Source organism: Gracilinanus agilis, chromosome 3 (assembly GCF_016433145.1).
Source record: "Gracilinanus agilis isolate LMUSP501 chromosome 3, AgileGrace, whole genome shotgun sequence".
In the NCBI taxonomy this organism is placed as follows: Eukaryota; Metazoa; Chordata; class Mammalia; order Didelphimorphia; family Didelphidae; genus Gracilinanus; species Gracilinanus agilis.
This window is the reverse complement of record NC_058132.1, coordinates 116268127-116284644: the sequence shown is the minus strand read 5'-3', so window position 1 is coordinate 116284644 and position 16518 is coordinate 116268127. Positions and strand designations below refer to the sequence as shown.

Here is a 16518-nt window from a genome sequence, read left to right as displayed (position 1 = left end):
TTATCGCAATTGCAGATAATATTTACTGACAGTTTTAGATAAATGCCATTTATCATTTTAAGAAATGTTTCATTTATTCCAATGTTTTTAGTGTTTTTCATAGGAATGGGTGTTTAATTTTGTCAAAAGCTTTTTCTTCATCTATTGATATAATCATAGTTTATGTTGGGTTTATTATACTTATAGTCAATAAGATATTTTATATTAATAGTAATATAGTAATATAATATAGTCAATTATAGTTGTAATTTTCCCAATGTTGAATTATCCCTGCATTCCTGGTATAAAACCTACCTGGTCATAGTGTATGATCCTTGTGATATATTGATGTAAATCTCCTTGCTAGTATTTTATTTAAGGTTTTTGCATCAATATTCATTAGGGATATTGGTCTACATTTTTTCTTTCTCTGTTTTTTCTCTTCCTGGTTTGGGTATCAGCACCATATTTATGTCCTAAAAGAAATTTGATACAATTCCTTCACCTATTTTTCTCAAATAGTTTATATACTATTGGAATTAATTGCTCTTTGAATGTTTTGTAAAATTCTCTTGTGAATTTATGTGTGCCTCTAGGGATTTTTTCTTTAAGGAATTCATTGATAGTTTGTTCAGTTTCTTTTTCTGAATTGTGGTTAAGTATTCTATTTTCTCTTTTGTTAATTTGTGTAATTTGTGTTTCTTCTAACATGAATCTATTACTCTTAGATCGTCAGATTTATTTACATATAGTTGCACAAAGTAATTCTTGTTATATTTATTAATTCAATGGTTTTCCCTCAGCTTTATTAATTTCTCCTTTGATTTGCAAGATTTCCAATTCGGTGTTTAATTGGAAATTTTAAATTTATTCTTTTTCTAGTTTCATGCCATCATTGATTTGCTCCTTCTTTTAGCGATGTAAGCATTTAGAGATATGAATTTCCCCCTATAATACTGCTTTGGCCGCATCCACAAAATCTTGGAATATTGTTTCCTTATTGTCATTCTCTTTAATGAAATTATTGTTTCAATGATTTGTTCTGGGACCTGCTCATTTTTTGGGATAAAGTTATTTTGTTTTCCTATTCTAAGCACAGGACTAGTTCCATAGGGCCACCTAACTTCCCCTTACCTTATAGTTAAATTGTTTCAGCCTTAATCTCATAGCTGTGGAAATTACTATGTGTGCTCTTGAGTAGTCTATGTGACATGTGGGGGTTCTGCAGTAATTGCAGTGCCCTATACTTTTTTGTATCCTATCTTATCAAAGACGATAGGACTCAAGGGTGTCACATAACAATTGAGAAGGAAGAGATTATAAAATATAATTTGCTCACCTCTACATATGCTATAGTAGAGTGTCAAGTATAGATATTAATGAGAGAAGGGGAAGAGAGGGAGAGTAAGAAAGAGAGGGAAATCAATAAATATTGGAGTAAGATAACAGCAAATTTCATTTAAGTAAAATTTTGAATCTAGTTGAGAATAGTGCTTCACTGATATTATTATGTTAGCTGGTTTAGACAAATTGAGAGCAGAGAGAAATCAAAATGTCCATCTATTCTCACCTTAGTTTCTCCAGTTGTGTAGTGTGAAAAATTAAGTACACACACATTCCTAGAAAAGAAACCTAATGGGCAGCTGGGTAGCTCAGTGGAGTGAGAGTCAGGCCTAGAGACAGGAGGTCCTAGGTTCAAACCCGGCCTCAGCCACTTCCCAGCTGTGTGACCCTGGGCAAGTCACTTGACCCCCATTGCCCACCCTTGCCAATCTTCCACCTATGAGACAATACACCGAAGTACAAGGGTTTAAAAAAAAAAAAAAAGAAAAGAAACCTAAATTAAATAATAAAATTGAAACATCAGAAGGGATGAAGTAATAGGGGATTTCTGACCTTTCCCATTTTCTTTCCTCAGAAACATGGCCTCTTGCCCAGAACAGATTGAACTCTCCCCAAAAGAGCTTATTTGCTCTGTCTGTGAATGTTACTTCACAAACCTAATATCCTGGAAGTGTGGCCACCGTTTTTGCCATAGTTGCCTCTTCAAGACGGAGCAGAAAGCCTCTACCTCTTTCACCTGTCCAGAATGCAGGAGACTCTCTCAGTCAAGAGATTTCACAGCCAATGATCATCTTGGGAAATTTCCAGCCTCAAAACGAAGACTCTATCCTTCATTGAACCTTGAAGAATATGGCAAATGTAAGATACATGAAAAAGATCATAAATTGTTCTGTGAAGATGACCAGAGTCCAGTCTGTGTGTCCTGTTCTCAATCCCAGGAGCATGAAGGTCATAGGCTTTTTTGTATAGATGAGGCTGCTGAGAATGTCAGGGTGAGTAATGTGCCCATAACTCGATCAACATGTTCCTTCCCTGTAGTCTGTAATGATAATCATAAAAAGAAAAATGGCATTTTCATGGGCCAACCCCCTCTACTCTTTAAGTACTCAAAATGCTCTTAATGAATTGAAATGGACTCTGCTCTCTGGCCACACTCTGAGCCTTTCCTTATGGACTGGGATCAATGGAAAGTTTCCTTTAATGTTCAAGAACTTGCTCTGGTTTGATTGAAATGTTTCATGCCTTTATGTTCTAGAAGAGCCTTGGTTCTTTTTTAGAAAATGGATTCTGGGAATCTGAGATGACCAGGGCCAGTTTCATCTAATATAAGTGGTATCACATTAATTTCTTCATTTACTACCGAGAGGGCAGGAGAGATAAGCAATGCATTTTTTCTGCATTCAATAATGCAAAATGACCTCTTCCTGGAGGACAGGGAAAAAAATAGACTACTGTTATATCTCAGAATTATACTTTTTAAAAATTATAAAGATATTTTATTTTAGCATTTCCATGTAAAAAATTCCCACAAGTTTTCTGAAGTTATATGATCCATATTGTCTTCTTTCCTTGTCTACCCCTTCCTGGATCTGGCAAGCAATTGGATCTGGGTAATTGTTGGGGGTTTTTCAGCAGTCCAATTCCCCTTGGGGGCGGGACAATTGAGCAAAAATGGAGTGAGAAGAGCCAGAGACCAAGTAGGTTTGCAGTGGCTGATCTGAAGTGCCATCTGTTGATTTTAATTTTTATACCCTCTTTTCTTTATGATCTCATACAGGTTTTTTTTTTCCCATACATTCAAAATCACATATTAACTTTTGAAACATCACAAGATTGACATTTACCAAATATCTTACTGTGGTTAAACAAAGAAGCAAGCTTGTCAAAAAATTATTCATTACAGGGTGGCTTAGTTTGAACTTATTCTTTTCAGCCATGCGTAAGGTACAAGTACATCAGTTCCTAGCTAAACATAATATTTAATTATATTATGTATATAGTTATGTTATACTATTCATTCCCATCATCAATCAAGGAGATAGTTATGGTAGTTGATTACATCCAATGAGATACAATAATATCAGTCTGGTCCAATGTTTTGTTCCCATGGTGTTTTTTCTGTTATAGCATCACTAAGAATACAGTTCTGGTAGGGTGATTCTGTGCTAGTTTGTCATTGCCTTAATTTCTTTGTGTTTCACTGTTTCTATGGTCTGTAGGAGTTTGGGAACAAACTCAGGCCAGGTATTTTCTAGCTGGGAACTTTAGAAACTTGCATTAACTCACTAACTGATGGTTTTCTGCTGGGCTGATTCTAGGGGAAATTTCTATACTCTAAGGGGTTGTACAGGGGTTTATTTTTGGATAGTGGGTAGTCTTTGGCTGTGATTGTTCTTGCCATGAATGTGTATTGTTTTTCTGTGTCTCCTTTGAGCTGGATAAGGATATTGATTGCAATAATTTCAATGCAAGTGAATGTCACTGTAAAAAGAATCATATAGGGTAAACTGAGTGTGGAATCTCCATCCTCCTGACAACCTGCCATGCTGGATTGTCAGAGCTTGTGAGTAGCCATGCTAACCTCACAGCCTCGATGGCTTCCGGCAGGTAATACATGCATAATTAAGCAAAACATAAACTTGTGCTTTTTGAGAGACTGAGATGCCCATGTAAACTGTGAGCCACTAGTTTGAAACTAAGAGCATGACTATTTCATTATTAATTGATCTCAGTGTCATTAACATGTGAATATGTTTGGATATTTGAAACTGAAATCTCTCAAGGATACACACATTTCTGTGTTTTTCTTTTTAAATTCATTATTATAGAAGAAGATCTGTGAAACTTTAATAAATATGACGAGGGAAATTGAAAGAATTGATCAACAGATGGCTGGTGCAAAGATTGCACTTAAAATGGTACAGGCAAGTATCTATCTTTTATTTCTTCAGCATCTGAAATACTCTCTCTGCTGTAATTTCCCAAAGCATCCCTTTGAGAGATATAATCAACATATTGGTCCCCAGAAATGATGACACTGAGGGTCAGAGGGGCTGCCTGTTTTGCTCGTAAGTGGCACAAGGGGCATTTATAAACAGATCAGTTGTACTTTGCATTAGACCAGGCAGTGAGAGCACCATAAGAAGGAATATCTTGATTTCAAAAGGGAGAAAGCAAGACTGTGCTTGGAGCACCAAGCATAATAGGGCGGGTGGGGGGAACAGTGAAGAGTGGGTATTCACTGTCCATGGTTAACTTCAGCCACAGAAATGAACAAAAGCCAAATCCATTTGGAAACTAAAAAGATCATCACTCCCCTGTTGGCATTCAGTATCACACCATTTCCTGTATATCATGTACCTTATCTCTTCTATAGGAAGAAATGGAATTGCAGAAGAAGTTTGCTTTTCGGGAATACTGGAAATTAAGTGAATTAATGAATGAGGAGAAGGATTCATGTGTATCATTTGTGCAAAGAAAGGGGAGGGCCAATTTGGAAGGCCTGAACAAGACATTAAAGGCACTGTCCTGCCAGAATAAAGAATTAAGGGAGACGGTCACAAAGTTGCAGGAGGAGTGGAAGAAACCAGATGTAGAATTGCTCCAGGTAAGATCACAGAAAATGAGATGAAGGAACATAAAAGATAAAGTAAAAAGATGACAAAATGAACAATCAATCCATGTTTCAAACAATAAGTGAAGTAGTATATTCCATTGCTCCTCTGGATGCTTCCCAGGCCTTTACCATGTATAGGCTAGGTGTTTCTCTTTTCTGATTCTTCATCCCTAGGTAAGAAGTTCAACTCTACCATATTCTCTATGCTCAGCTGGGGAACAGAGAGACCAGTTAAGCTGGAACATGGAGAGAAAGAAAGAGAATAATATAAACAAGCCTGGAACACAGTAAAAATAAAGGATAATTATACAAAATGAACCTGCAAAAATAGTTTATAGCCATGTTGTAAAGAGTTTTAATGGCTAAATAGAAGTGTTTGTATTTTATTTTTAAGGTAATAGGAAGCTTTAGGCAAACCATGGGCAATATAACAAGGTGAAGAGGGGCAGCTAAATGCCTCAGTGGAAAGAGAGTCAGGCCTGGAGCCAGGAGGTCCTGGGTTCAAATTTGACTTTAGATATTTTCTAGCTATCTGACTTTAGGCAAGTCTCTTAACTCCAGTTGCCTAGACCTTACTACTTTTCTGCCTTGGAACCAATACTTAGTATTCATTCTAAGATGTAAGGAAGGATTTTATTAAAATAATCCAGGTAAAAGATAAGGAAGGCCTAAAAGTAAGATGGCAGTTGAGTGAGAGGAGATGAGAGGCATATATATGTGAGACACATCGCAGAATTAGACACTGTAAGGTTCTTGCCTACTCTTTGGGTCTCTTCAAGGTAATAAATAGGTGATCTATTCCAAAGTTTCATTTTTCTAACTCAAATTCATCATTGTCCTAACCATATATCTTTTTTTTTTCTTTCCTCAGGATATGAAAAGAATATTAAACAGGTAGATTTACTTCTTACTTCATTTATAAATGCCAACTTTTTTTTATCTAATAGATCATGACTGACTAGAGCAATGAAGACTGTGCTACTGATCTTTTTGACAATTGACTACACAAACTTGACACTTGTTTTCTCTAGGAATGAATTTGTGCTGCAGAAAAAAGTGGAAACCTTCCAAGCACAAATGATTGTCTGTATAGTCCCTGGAGTGATGGAAAAAATGTTCCATTTCAAAGGTGAGTGAGAAAATCAATAACAAAGAGTCAACATCGCTCCATATCTTGTCCAGTCAGAACCTATTAGGATTTCATAGAATCCCCAAATTGTAAGGGTTGGAAAAAGTTGACCTCAGTAATGATCTAATCAGCCTCTACTGGAATAATGATTTTCTTTGCAAAATATGTAACAAATGTTCAACCAACCCTCCCTGTTTGAAAACATATAGTAAAGAGAAATCTGCTAATCCAAACACAGGAAATTTTTTTTAATTGTCCCATTACCAAGATGTTTTTTTTTCACATTAAGGTTAAATTTGCCCTTTTGCAGCCTCTAATCATTTCTCCTTAAGCTGTTAGCAAAAGTCAAATGTAGAAAACTTAATCTTCCTTTTATAATAAAGACCATTTTTGTACTTGAAAACAGCTACCTTGTTGCTCCTGTTTTCTTCAAGTTAACCATTCCATATTCTTTCAACTCAAGTGCAAATGACTCATCTTGAGAATTTCAAGGATAGGAAAAAGGTGAGGAATCCTGTTTTAGGCATGTCTAGGTTCAGTTGCTAGTGGAATCCTAGGGCAGAGGTATCCTATAAGTAATTGAATATGCAGGTATGAAGCTCAGAACAGAGGCATTAAGAACTTATTGGGATGAATAAATGCATGGAGATTAAATTCCTGTGAATAAATAGGTTCTTAAGGAAGACTGTGTAGAGAATCACAATAGCATCCTGATTCTCCAGACTCTTCTAATTTTCCTCATCCATACCAATCCAAACATTGCCACCATGTTTTATTTCCATTGTTGAGTAGGAATGATCCAATAGTGGGTCTAAAAAATGCCCCAAACCTCCTTCCATCAGAGAGTGACAAGAATACTGTGACTTAGGGCTGTAGATCATCAAACTTCTTAGAAATGGCAGTGATAGGGGGCAGCTGGGTAGCTCAGTGGATTGAGAGCCAGGCCTAGAGACTAGGTTCAAATCTGGCCTCAGACACTTCCCAGCTGTGTGACCCTGAGCAAGTCACTTGACCCCCATTGCCTAGCCCTTACCACTCTTCTGCCTTGGAGCCAATACACAGTATTGACTCCAAGATGGAAGGTAAGGGTTTAAAAAAAAAAAAAGAAATGGCAGTGATAGAGGTTTGATAGCTGAGCAGTGATTCCCAAAGTAGGCACTACTGCCCCCTGGTGAGTGATGCAGCGATCCAGGAGGGTGGTGATGGCCACAGGTACATTTATCTTTCCAATTAATTGCTATTAAAATTTAAAAAAATTAATTTCCAGGGGCGCCAAGTAATATTTTTTCCTGGAGAGCGGTAAGCCAAAAAAGTTTGGGAACCACTGGCTTAGAGAATACAAAAGATAATCTACTTGGAAGAGAGGAAAAGGGTAGCTCAGTGGATTGAGAGCCAGACCTAGAGACTGGAGGTCCTAGGTTCAAGTCCGGCCTCGGACACTTCCAGCTGTGTGACCTTGGGCAAGTCACTTGACCCTATTGCCCACCCTTACCACTCCTGGGCCAAGGACGGTCCCTAGCCCGGATGAAAAAGGAGGAGGGTTGGGCATGGGGCTAGCAACCCCACCCTGTAAAAACTACATCTGCTAAAGAAACTGCAACCTAAAGTAGGGGCAGCTGGGCTAGCTCAGTGGATTGAGAGCCAGGCCTAGAGATGAAAGGTCCTAGGTTCAAATCCGGGCTCAGACACTTCCCAGCTGGGTGACCCTGAGCGACTGTGTGACCCATTGCCTACTGGTTGTGGCCCTATGCTCCTAGAATGGAGTCCCAGGATTAAAAAATAAAACAAAACAAAAAAGCCCCAAATGAACTGGAAGATAGATTTTCCAAAGAGAAGTTCAGAGGAGGAAAGGAAGGAGACAAACAGCACATGTACCTAGACATACACACACATTCAACAGGTGAAAAAGAGAAAGGAGGGGGGGAAAGGATGGATGAAAGGAGAAAGTGTAAGGGAAGAAAGAAGGTTGTAGGAAATATCCTCATCAACTTTCCAAGATCCTATCCTGTAGGAGTAGTCTTTACCTCCATCTTGTGCAGCCTTCAAAAATCCACAAATAGGCCAGAATTGGATTTCACATCTAAGCCATACATATGATCTATTATACCCCTAATATAAGTCATACCTCTTGTTTTGTGAGCCACAGCAAGAGGTGAACAGAAAGAACCAGATTTCCCAAATGAGGGTCTAATACAATCTTTTAACTACTGTACAAACTAAAGAACATTCTGTTTCTCATACCATGGAGTCATCTTGCCCCTTCCAAGTAACTTCTTTGAATAACCGTGCAATACATAGATGATCAATTCCCTGGCATGTACACTTGTCCCTTATGCCCAGTTAAAGAAAAATAGAACTTTGATGTTACCATTATTTGAATCAAACTTTCCTCTCTCCACAGTGGACATCACTCTGGATTGTAACACAGCTGATTCAGGTCTCATTATATCTGAGGATCTGAAGAGTGTGAGATATGGAGGTGTCCAGGATGAATTGCCCAATGGTACTGGGAGAGTGATCTGTTTTGCCCATGTTTTGGGAATTCAGACCTTAATTTCAAGAAGATATTACTGGGAGGTAGAGGTTCCAGAAAAAAATGAGTGGTGGGTTGGCATCTGTAAGAATTCAGAACACCCAGAAGACTTATTTGTGCTTAGGAATGTACAAAAGGGCAATCGCTTCTTTATTTATGCCATAGCCCAGGAAAATCATAATTCCCGAGCCCATATGAAATTCCGTTTTCCTAGTATTCCCAACTTGAAGGTGGGCATTTTCCTTGACTATGAATGTAGAGAGATATCATTTTACCATGCGGAAAAAAAATATCTAATTTATACTTTCCCTATTACTTCATTCTTAGGAGTATCCTTCAAACCCTTATTCATTCTTGCCAGGAAAGTCCTAACAAATGATTGTTGTCTCAGGATATGTCCCTAATTAAGAAAGATCAAGAAATACATACTTATTGGCCAAGTGGATGTCAGCCACTATATTTTCCTATCATGTGCATTCTGTTACATGAAAATAATTGTACTTACTTGCCCTGCTGTAGATAACATTTCCTATTTCTCTTTTATATATTTCCCCTTGATTCCAATAGAATATAAGCCATTATAGCATGGATTGTTTCATTTTGTTCTCTGCTTCCCAAGTGCTCAGCACAATACTGGGACTTGAGAAATGTTTGTTGAATTGTATATTGTCAGTTACTCATAGGAACACAGAATGACAGGGAACTAAGCTGAGAGGGAATTTGAAGCTGGGAGAACTCAATGTGTCTCACTCAGACCCAAACAAGTCTAACAGAATGAGAAATCATTAAAACTTAAGGACTTGAAAAGAATTTTATGTGAAAAAAATGTATATGTATAATTGACATCTCCTATTCCCAAGTGGGACTCATAAGAAGTAACCATATTTTTCAATTCAGAATGTATTTTTTAAACCAACTACAATGGTGCCTGGATACTTGTCATTAATTAATTCCAGAAGGCAGTTGGAGTACCAACAAAGGTGGTGTGCCAAATGATTACGTAAATTGAATTAATCTGTTCCAGACACCCAGAAAATCCAGATTTTTATAAGGCGCATGAATTAATGGAATCCTATTTTATAAAAAAAGTTAATAATACTTATACATAAATAAAAAACCAATTAGATTAAATAAAAGTTTTAATTTAACTCTACCTGTATTGAGAGGAGTTCATTACCTAAGAGGGTGCCTGGAAGGAGAAATGTTATTGTCTAGGAGTCCACTTCCATAATATCTGAGGATAACTGCCCCTCTGGAGTTCTTTCTTTTTTGTCCCTTATCACTGAATCCTGCTGGAGATTCACCAAATATAAGCTTCATAATAAATCTATCCAATGATGTTTTTTTTTTCTGCATTTCAAAATTCTGGCCATTTAACAAATTTACAATTCTGCTTGTTAAATCTTTATCAATGTGATATTTTTAAATAAATTTCTCCATTTCCACCCATTTTGTGAACATTTCCTTGATTAATGAAGTGGAGAAATCCTCCTTTGCCTTCTCTTCACCTGAAGAAAATTCCACTAGCTGTTTCTTCTTCCCTTTGAAGTTACTGTAGTGCCTCAGTATTGAGCTCTTTATGCTCCTGAACTAAGAGTGATCCTTCATTCTGGTTGAAGCAGGCGTCCGTTTTCCAAGGTCATAATGCCCAAAAGTTCTAGCAAGAGCATTGAGTGCCAAGTAAATGTTGAATACCATGACAATCTTTCTCAAAATGTTGAGTTGAATCCCAAATTTGATGAGTTCTGAAATTGAGTACTTGGGTTTTAACTGTACATCTTAAACCTTAACTCCTAAGCCAACAAAAAATTAAAAACATTTTTTTAAAATTTAATCTTTATTGCTTACAAAGGAATAATAATTATAATCAACAAGGAGAGTTTGCAGTCAAGATTCAGCCTCAAATAGAGACCAAACATAATACAAGCTCCTATCCAGGCTGGTTATATTTGAGCTTCTGAGTGAACCTTGTTTGGAAATTGGATCTTGGAGTGCCATCTGGTGGCTCTTGTTGATTACTGTGCCCTGGGTAGCTATTTTAGCTCTTAATCATGAGGGACTTCCGAGTTTAGATCCTTGGGTACTTGTTTTTCCTCCTGTGGTACTCAGGGAAAGGGCAGGTAACAAACAGAGGACGTGGCTTCATTCAGAATATGCTATATGAGATGAATTTGAATTCTATTTTTGACTGTTTTACTAGTCTGGTTTCCAAAAGGAACTGCCATTTCCCTGATATTCCTGGACTTTATCAAACTGTAAATCTTGATCTCAAAGTTAAAATAGATCTAATTAAGAGAGATAAGGAAGGAAATTGTATATTGCTAAAAGGCCCCATACACAAAGAAGTGATATCCGTACTAACCATATATGCACCAATATATGCTTCCAAATTCTTAAAGGAGAATTTAAATGATTTATGGAAGGAAATAGATAGCAAAGCTTTACTGGTAGAGACCTCAACCTTCCTTTCACAGAACTAAGATAAATCTTAAGGAGTATTGTTCTAGGGGCTGGCTTTTGCCTCTCAATTTCTAACCAAGTCAGCTCCAAATTAGGTAAATTTTCTTGGCTGTCTTAGATAAGGGAAAGGAGAACTCAAAGGATTTTTCCCTATTAGGGAGGGAGTGATTTATGATTTGTCAGACATTAAGCACTTAGGTGGGTTATACAAAACAGATTTCTTGATAGAATCTTAAATAATTGCACATGTAATATTTATCCAAACTCTAAAATTAATCAGGGAAAGATGAGAAATTGATAGTGTTCATAAATTTGGTAGCTGGGTAGACATAAAATTTTAGGGAGTGTTTAGAAAGAAGAAAAAACCAACACTTTTTAATGTTTGTAAGGCCCCTGGGCCATAAAGGTTACCTAGGTTTTCTCAGATTTGTGAACTGAGCACCAGGCCTGTGACTATATGCTCCCAAGGCAGTTTCTCCTATAGAGAGCAAGTTCCAAAGGGTACAGCAGAATCATATGGCCCCTAGGAAGGGAATTCTTGTGAAATAAATCCATAGAAGGAGGGTTCACCAGTCTTTAGGACTGTATGTTAGGTAATTTTATAAAGGTAGCAGGTAATTGAGTCTCAGCAGTGAGGAACCTTAACTAGTATGACTGTGGGATGCCTGTACCCCCATATTAATAAGACCCAGCAAAACACATGGTGTCTTATTCCATGAAATGGCTCTACCAAAGAAGGCAGATGCCCACTCAGGGCTGCCATTCTTCTGGCTTTGCTTAAGATTGCAGAGGACTCCAACTAGACCTGCTCTCCAAGGTGCTGAAATGTCTACTCAAAATCACATGAGAGGTGCTCATTTTGGTGCAGCCCCAAAGCATAGAACTAAAAATTTCTAACTGTAGCAACCCATCTGACTTTCCCAAATGAATGATATCTTTAAAAGTTGTTTGTTTTTCTTTTTTTTAACCCTTACCTTCTGTCTTAGTATCACTTTTTTTTTTTTAAACTCTTACTTTCTGTCTTGGAGCCAATACTATGTATTGGCTCCAAGGCAGAAGAGTGGTAAGGGCTAGGCAATGGGGGTTAAGTGCTTGCCCAGGGTCACACAGGTTGGAAGTGTCTGAGGCCAGATTTGAACCTAGGACCTCCCATCTCTAGGCCTGGCTCTCAATCCACTATGCTACCCAGCTGCCCCCCTTAGCATCAGTTCTAAGACAGAGTAGTGGCAAAGGTTAGGCAATGAAGTTTAAATAACTTGCTGAGGGTCACAGAGATAGGAGACCAGATTTGAAACTATGTCCTCTACATTTCAGGTCTGTCACTCTATCCACTGTTCTACCTTGCTACTCCCCAAATGAATGATATCTTTACTAGATTATCCTAGTCTCTCTGTTGGGAAGTTAATTCCAAGTCAGCTTTTGGTTGATTCAGACTCAGCAAAGTCAAAACCTCCCTCCATCCTGCTGCTTTCTCAAGAATGTCGTGGCCAAGAAGATCAGCAACCTTGGAGAGTTTTTTCCAGCCTCCTCATTACCTTTGACATTGCTCAAAGTGAAAGGAAAGATATCAATCAGAAATTGTGTAAATGGAATTAGCTCACCTTCAATCGTTCTTTAGACTTTAGCCACCAGAAATAATATCACCCCACCCAACTTAGAATTAAGTGGGGAAGAGGAGGTCTGTGACCCACATGTGATAGTAAGTGACAAATCAAAAACAAGAGACTGCCCCCTGAGCAGTCCAAAACAGTGTTGAGGCTGCCATTTGTCCACATGAAACTGGAGGTGGACACAGGAAGTGATGAAAGCTGCTACCTTTTAAATATGATGGCAACTTCCTGTGCGAGACTTTTGTCACTTTGAACTTGGTGTTGAAGGAGCTAGCGTGAGACCTCAGACTGCTTCCCTTTGAATTGCCACATGGGTAAGTTAGGCTGACTCCCTTTCCTTTTTCCTTTGGCATTTCTGGAAGCTCTAGCCTCAAGGAGGTGTCTCTTCTTAGAGGAGCCCTTGTAGCTAGAAGCCTTGTTTAATTAACCTCTGTGCCCCCTCTGCTGGGGCCTCTGGTCTGGACCAGAGTTTCTCTCTCTCATTTTCCTCACCTTCAGCCTTCCTAATTGTAAATAAACCACCATAATAGTCATCCTGACTTGGGTCTCTTTTATTTTGAAATCAAGTTAATCAATTTCTGGAGACCAAACCTTAAATATCCAGTCCAACCATAATAATTTCCATTTTCCCCTCTTACACTATTCATGTCCCTTGCCCATTTATCAATTGAGGAATGGCTTGATTTTTTTATACAATTAATTTAGCTTCTTATGTATTTGAGTAATTGAACCTTTGTCAGAGGTTTAGGTTATAAAGACTTTTTCCCCAATCTGTTGCTTCCCTTCTAATTTTGGTTGCATTGGTTTTGTTTGTACAAAACCTTTTTAATTTAGTGTAATCAAAATTATTTATTTTATATTTTGTAGTTACTTGTGTTTTCAATGAAGGAGACAAGTGCTTCTGAATGTCCAAATTGTTATGAATAATTATTCATCCAACCTGCTTGGTAGCGGTTAAACAACAAAAATTATTTTGATGGAAGACTAGATGAATAAAAGAACCAACCTAACTAGAACACTCAGTAATCAGAAAACCCAGAAGCATAATCTCCTTAGGGAATGCTTCCCTATTTGATAAGAATTGATGGGAATTTCAAAAAGCTCTTTAAAAATAATATAATAGTAGGTCAATATTTCCCACTACACATGAAAAATTCTCAAATAGATTCCAAATGTAAATACATAAGATAACATCATTTAAACTCTGGGGAGAAGAGACAGAAGTATCTTTTGCTGCTATGGCTAGATAGGAGATGATGGATAAAAAAAAAATTTAGAAATAAGAAATAAAATGTGTGACTAAATTTTTATTATATCAATATTTGTATTTTGTTAGAGCATTTTGCCCTTTGTTATAATCATATACCTTGGTGTTTTATTTGAAATATGATTGATTATATTTTAAATTTTGGCTCAATGGGATGGATTGATGAGGCTTAGTAATATCCAGGATACTAAAGTGCAGGATGAGGATATACAGAGCACACAACTGGACAATAAAGCTAACCTACATATGGGAGAGAGGATATGGGAGTCAGCCAACCACACAGGAAGCTATTGTGATAGTCTAGGCTAGGTAGTGAGGCAAAAACAAGTATAATGGTCATAGATAGGGGCTACATACAAGAGGCATTTTAGAGACTCAGTACCTGAAAACTGATTAGATCTCCCTTCCACTGGTATTTTGAAGCTCTTTTTCTCTCTGCATGTCCATGTACTCTGGGAGTGAACTTCTCAAAAAGAATTTCTAGCTCCAAAGGAAGTGGGCTGGGACCCTTTGGCAAAGGACAATCCCTCTTCCCTAGTGTGGAGGAAGAATAATAAGACACTGAGCATAAGGCCCAAGTTGGTATACTTCCCCAGCTTTATATTATTTTCTCCATATAATTTTGCAAGTCGATCACAAAAGGTCATTTTAGGGGAAAGAAGGTTAATTAAAGAGAGTGGGCCTGTTTGACACTTTTTGCTCTGGCATTATAAAGTAACTGAGAGAATTAAGGAGGTAACAAAATGACATGATTAAAAAAATATCCAGATCCCCCCAAAAGGGATATCTACAGAAATTCAGAAATCATCATTTATCATCAATCCTTTTAACAATAAACATTCATTCACACGTACTAAATGTCAAAGATAGTACTAGATACTCAGAATACAAATAGAAAAGTAAGACAGTGATTCTCAGTTAAAAGAAAAAAGTTTTATTGATATTCTTTTACTTTTATTCATTATCATTTTAAACTGACTATTATCTTTTTTCCCCATAAAAATAGTGAATCATTTTATGTTACAAATGATTATGATCCAGCAAAACAAAACAACATATTGGCGATATAGACCCTACCCTCAAAGAGCTTACTTTGAAAAAATTGTTAGGAAGATTAGTTCCTCTCTTATTTGACACCATTAGCAGACAGGATCAGAAAAGATTCCATAGGGTAAGGAGACTGCAAGATTGTAGATAGTATCATCCTTGCATTGATTTCAATGAAGGTGCGGGTGGGGAAATTCTTTGTCCTGTGTTCCCTTGTAACTTACTAGGTTTCAAAAATTGGGATTAGTTTTTCATGAAGTGCACAATCTGAGTCACTCTGTCAAAATGAGAGCAATGGTAATATCTGAAAGCCAGAACATTACCGATTTATGTTGCCCAGTCCTATCCAGTGCTCCAGTAGACCTGATCTATTTCTGTCCACACTGGACTATCTTTCTTTATTGTAACTACATCCCCTGCATAAAGCTGGCTTGCTTTATTGTCTATTTGCATACTCTATTTCCTTGTCCTGAATCTTGGTATCCTAAATCTTACTAAATCTATTAAATTTTTTTAACTTATTTTTTTTTTGAATGCTACCAAAGAAATGAACCATTTTTTTGTTTGTCTCTTTTATTAACAAACCCATTCTATCTTACTCCATTTTTGGAATAGTTCCTTGCCTAGTAGATCAAGCAAATATAGAGATACAGTTTAGTAAGACTTGCACCAAACATCCAATCAAGTCATTTATCCTATTCTTTTGGACTATCTAGAGACATATAGATTGCACAAGGAGCCCTATTAGTCTGATAGTATAGTAATATCACTAATCCCTAATTGAAATATCCTATTTCCTTTAATTATTTGAAAATATTTTTGTATGGGGAATGGGTGAACAAGTTATGGTATTTGGTTATAGTAAAATATTATTATGCCATGGGAATGATGAACAGGATGAGTTCTGAAAGATTTATATGAACTGATGCAAAGTGAAGTTAGCAGAACAAGAGGAAGAATGTGTATATATAGAGAGAGTAACAGAAATATCATATAATTATCAACTGTGAAGGAACGTTATCAGCAAAGCAAGTCTCTTAAGAAAACCATAAGGGACTCACAATGAAAATGCTATCCATAGCCAAAGAAGGAACTGTTGGAGTCTTGAAAGTTCAAGCATGCCATCTTCCACTAATTTCCTTCATCAAATTTCTGTTTTTCTGAATTCCAGTCTCACAGAATTCCTAAGCAAGACCTTAGCTCAAAGTTCGACCCAAGGCAGTTTGATAGGATTCACACTTACCAAAAACTCTTTAATTAAAACTAAAATCTATTCGAGTCCTCATAATTGGATAATGTTTTCTTTCTATAAGACTACTCTGACACCAATTATTCGATGAGAATGCTCTTATCCTTACACGGTCAGCACGAAAATTGCCAGTATTATAAATAAATGTGTCTCCTGAGAAGCCACGTAGAAATGTAACAGTTCTCTTTTTTTCTCCTTCTTCAGGAAGATTGTAGGAAATCCAGGGGGATGACTGTCCAAATGCTACAGAGAGGAAAAGGGTATCAGTTCAAAACAGAATTTCA

The 16518-nt window shown here is 37.1% G+C and overlaps 1 protein-coding gene across 1 annotated transcript; it reads left to right on the top strand.

Moving 5' to 3' along the window:
• Positions 1–1901: 1901 nt before the first annotated feature.
• LOC123241239 (E3 ubiquitin-protein ligase TRIM11-like) lies at positions 1902–9666 on the top strand. The gene is made up of 6 exons (XM_044668939.1): positions 1902–2315; positions 4700–4930; positions 5811–5833; positions 5971–6068; positions 8470–8571; positions 9626–9666. The coding sequence occupies exons 1-6, from the start codon at positions 1902–1904 to the stop codon at positions 9664–9666; spliced, it is 909 nt and encodes a 302-aa protein (XP_044524874.1).
• Positions 9667–16518: the final 6852 nt, after the last annotated feature.